At 67.9% G+C, this 3,888-nt stretch overlaps 1 protein-coding gene across 4 annotated transcripts; it reads left to right on the forward strand.

Annotated features, from left to right (window-relative positions):
* The first annotated feature begins 327 nt into the window (after positions 1-327).
* Positions 328-2,776, forward strand: CDKN1C (cyclin dependent kinase inhibitor 1C). Of its 4 annotated transcripts, none has more exons than XM_081153245.1 (4): positions 328-484; positions 656-1,332; positions 1,854-1,988; positions 2,091-2,776. In XM_081153245.1, the coding sequence occupies exons 2-3, from the start codon at positions 666-668 to the stop codon at positions 1,985-1,987; spliced, it is 801 nt and encodes a 266-aa protein (XP_081009371.1). In that variant the 5' UTR covers positions 328-484; positions 656-665; the 3' UTR covers position 1,988; positions 2,091-2,776. The 4 variants fall into 4 exon arrangements, with proteins under 4 accessions (XP_081009371.1, XP_081009372.1, XP_081009369.1 ...); XM_081153246.1 differs by having other exon boundaries at positions 328-480; XM_081153243.1 differs by lacking the exon at positions 328-484 and having other exon boundaries at positions 491-1,332.
* Positions 2,777-3,888: the final 1,112 nt, after the last annotated feature.

Raw genomic sequence — 3,888 nt, forward strand, 5'->3', positions numbered from 1 at the left:
GCCCGCGGGGGGCGGGAGCGGGGTGGGGGGGCTGCGGGGGGGGATGGGGCGAGGGGGCGGGGCGCCGCGGTGTCACGTTACCGCCCGCAGCGTCCTTTAACTCGGGCCCCGCCCCGCGCCCGCGCCCCGCGCCCGCGCCCCGCCAATCCGCCCGCGCGCCCCGCCCCCTCGGGTGGGTGTGTGCTCGCGGCCAATCGCCGGGCGCGCGGGGGGAGCGGCGCCGGCCAATGGGCGCCGTGTTGTTGAAACTGAAAATACTACTTTATGCTAATCGCGGCGGGGCCCGCGAGCCGCGGGGGTGGGACCCTCGGGTATAAAGGGGCGCGCGAGGGCTGGGCGCTCCACTGCCAAGTGCTCTGCGCTCGGTGGGTGCCAACCAGGCCAGAGCCGGCCCAGCGAGCGAGGACAGGCACCGAGGGGGCGCGGCCGCCGGCCGGACGACGCAGCGAGCGCGACTCAGGACCGTCCAGGGCCCGACAGGCAGGTAGCCGCCGCGCCACCCTCCGCCGCGTCCCTTTGCCATGCAGACTCCAACTGCGCGGGGTCTCCCTTGCGCCCGGCCTCCGCCCTCTCCTCCTCCTCCTGTCCTGTCCTCTCTTCTCCCGCGGCCCGGGCTCCCGCTGCCCCTTGCCATGTCCGACGTGTATCTCTGCAGCGACTTGGCAATGGAGCGCCTTGTCTCCCGCCGCACCTATCCCCAGTTAGTGCGCTCTAGCGCCTGCCGCAGCCTCTTTGGGCCTGTGGACCACGAGGAGCTGAGCCGCGAGCTGCAGATGCGCCTCGCCGAGCTGACCGCCGAGGACCAGCGCCGCTGGGACTACAACTTCCAGCAGGACATGCCGCTGCGAGGCCCCGGACGCCTGCAGTGGACCGAGGTGGACAGCGAGTCGGTGCCCGCCTTCTACCGCGAGACCGTGCAGGTGGGGCGCTGCCGCCTGCTCCTGGCGCCCCGGCCCCGCCCGGACGGCGCGGGCGCTAACCCGCCCCCCGGGCCGCCGGCCGACGAGCCCCTCGACGGCCTGGGGGAGGCGCCGGCGTCGCCGCAGTCCAGCGGCCCGGCCGCGTCTCCCGACCCGGCCCCGGCCGAGGCGCCGCAGGAGGGCGCGGAGCAGGAGGCGGGCCCGCCCCCGCGCAATCCCGAGCCCCTGGCCGAGCCGCCCAACAGCGGGATCTCGGGGCGCCCCGCGCCGGGCGCGGCCGCGGCCGCCGCCGCCGCCGCCGCCACCCCGGCGGCCGCCGCCACCGCGTCCACCGCGGCCGGAGCTGCGGGCAGCGCTGCCGCCGCCGCCGGAGGCGCCGCGATCAAGAAGCTGCCGGGGCCTCTGATCTCTGGTGAGTCCCGAGCAGCCCCGCCCCGGCCCGGCCCGGCCCCGCTTTGTCCAGCTGGCCGGGCTCCGCGGCCCTCGGGGGGCCCCGCTCAGGTCCCCGCCTCCTCCCGTGGCGTTAAAGGGCCCGCGCGGCGCGCAGGGCGCGGCTGCGCCCGGCCCGTCCCCGCCCCGCTGTCGGGCCCGCGGCCGCTCCTGGGGGCGCGCGGGGCGGGAGGGGCGCCGTCGGAGGCGGCGAGGTCCCCTCCCGGCCGCGGGCGGCCCTGGCAGGGCGTGGCCGGGCGCGGCGATCTCGGGGCGCAGGGGGTTAAGTGTGCGGCGGCCCCGGGGGGCGGGGGGTTGGCCGCGGGACAGCGGGAAATGCTTACACAGCACTTCGCGAGGCGACGTAAACAAAGCTGACCCGCCGCGGACCTCGGCGCGGGCGGGACGCGCCCCACTCGGGCCCGCCGGCCGCGCGCGCCGCGCCCCGCGCCGTCGGGGGTCCCCCGGGCCCCTGCCCTGACTCGCTGCCCGGGCTCTCGCCAGCAGACTTTTTCGCCAAGCGCAAGAGACCCGCGCCTGAGGCCAAGGCGTCCAACGAGGTGCCCGGAGGATGCACCGCGCCTGGCGGCGGAGCTCCGGGATCCTCGGAGCAAACCCCCCGTAAGCGTCTGAGATGAGGTGAGTGCGGCTCGGGGCGCGGGGCGGGGTCCTGGGGTCCCCGCGGCCCCCCGCTCACCGCGCCCCGTCTCTCTGTCTCTGTCTCTCTCTCTCTCCCCCCAGCCTCTTGCCCAAAGAGCCCGAGGGAGCCGCTGGGCAGCGGACAGGAGGAGCTGGGCCTCGGCTGGGACCGTCCATGTAGCAAGCAACCGGTGGCAGCTGCCGCGAAGCAGCCTTCGGTTTTGTGTTTCAAGTTGGAAAACTGTGCAATGTATTAATAACTCCTTTATATCTAAATGTATTCTGCCCGAGGAGTACACTGGTCCCAAGGTGTAAAAGCTTTAAGAGTCATTTATAGAAAATGTTTAATCTCTGCTGAAACTCAGTGCAAAAAAAAAAATGAAAAAAAGAAAAAAAAATGAAAAAAATGTATATTTGTACAAAAACTTAAAAAAAAAAAAAGTTATACTAACTTATATTTTCTATTTATGTCCAGGCGTGGGCCGCTCTGCCACGCAGTAGCTTGGTTATTGGTTATGCCAAAGGCACGTCACCCGCACCTGTTATCTATCCACAATGTAAATTTACTCTGTAGCGGACTCTGGGGGGCCTCCCCCAAGCCCTAGCTGCCTGCGTACCAGCCCACCGCGCTTGCCGCCTCTCCGCCCTTTCGCTTGCTGTCTCTCTTATTGTTAGGATTGTTTTACACTTGAAGACACCTCTGTTAAAATGGTTCCTGAGCCGTCTGCACCACTGCCCCGGTCCCTCCTCCGCCGGGTTCAAAATAAAGAGGCCAAAAAATTGCTGCAGCCCCGGCTCCGTGTGTGTTTGTGTTCACTCGGGCTCCCCAGGCGTTGGGGAGATAGATGGCACCCCCCGGGGGGCAGCCCCCAAAGGAGGGAGGGGGGACTTGTTCCGGACAGGGGTGGCTGGAGCCGGCCTGCTACAGGCTCCTCATTGAGGGATGGGGAGCCCCGCCCTGCGTTTGTCTCCTACACACTCACACACACGCTCACTCGCTGATGTGCCCGGCTGTGCCCCCCGGGAAACCACCACACCCAGCTGCCCTGTGCTGAGTCCTCAGGGTGGGGCCCTGAGACCCCCGAAGTGTTGGCCTGCACTGGGGGACGGGTGGCCCAAAGGCCCGCAGGGAGGGGAAGGGGGGACCAGGGGAGCCAGCGGGCTCCCTCAAAGCCAAGTCCACCCTGCGGCACCGGCACCCACCAGCCTTGTGTTTTCCAAGTGCCCCTTTTCCGTCAAAAAAGAAGAGATTTTCTGAACAGCTGACCTATAAACCTCTGAAAATCACGGCCTGCAATGGAAAGGGTGATGCAAAGCAGCAGAAAGTGGGTGGCCAGCAGCATTTCTGCTGGTGCCAGGAGAAGCAGAGAACTCCTGAGTTTCCAGTGTGGCCGCTGATGTCCCCAGGGTCAGGGACAAAGGAGATGCACGTACACTTACAGTTAACCTGCCCCAACTGCCTAAACCGGCCTGGCCCCAAGGCCCAGCTGGAGCCAGATGCCACAACGTGTCCCCCCATGAGAGTGAGCCCCTGCCCCCTTCAGCAGAGACGTGCACCCCCACCCTATGAGAGTGAGCCCCTGCCCCCTTCAGCAGAGATGTGCACCCCCACCCTATGAGAGTGAGCCCCTGCCCCCTTCAGCTGAGATGTGCACCCCCACCCTATGAGAGTGAGCCCCTGCCCCCTTCAGCTGAGATGTGCACCCCCACCCTATGAGAGTGGAGAGCCCCTGCCCCCTTCAGCAGAGACGTGCACCCCCACCCTATGAGAGTGAGCCCCTGCCCCCTTCAGCAGAGACGTGCACCCCCACCCTATGAGAGTGGAGAGCCCCTGCCCACTTCAGTTGAGACATGCTTCCCTCACTCCATGAGAGTGAGCCCCCTGCCCCTTCAGCTGATA

The sequence above is a fragment of the Miniopterus schreibersii genome (assembly GCF_964146895.1).
Source record: "Miniopterus schreibersii genome assembly, chromosome: 12".
Classification (NCBI taxonomy): domain Eukaryota; kingdom Metazoa; phylum Chordata; class Mammalia; order Chiroptera; family Miniopteridae; genus Miniopterus; species Miniopterus schreibersii.

Bases quoted from the DNA above. Each gene is read 5' to 3' on its own strand.
- CDKN1C (XM_081153243.1), top strand. From the start codon at position 522: ATGCAGACTCCAACTGCGCGGGGTCTCCCTTGCGCCCGGCCTCCGCCC. The intron at 1,333-1,853 runs GTGAGTCCCGAG...GGCTCTCGCCAG, and splicing joins GCCGGGGCCTCTGATCTCTG to CAGACTTTTTCGCCAAGCGC.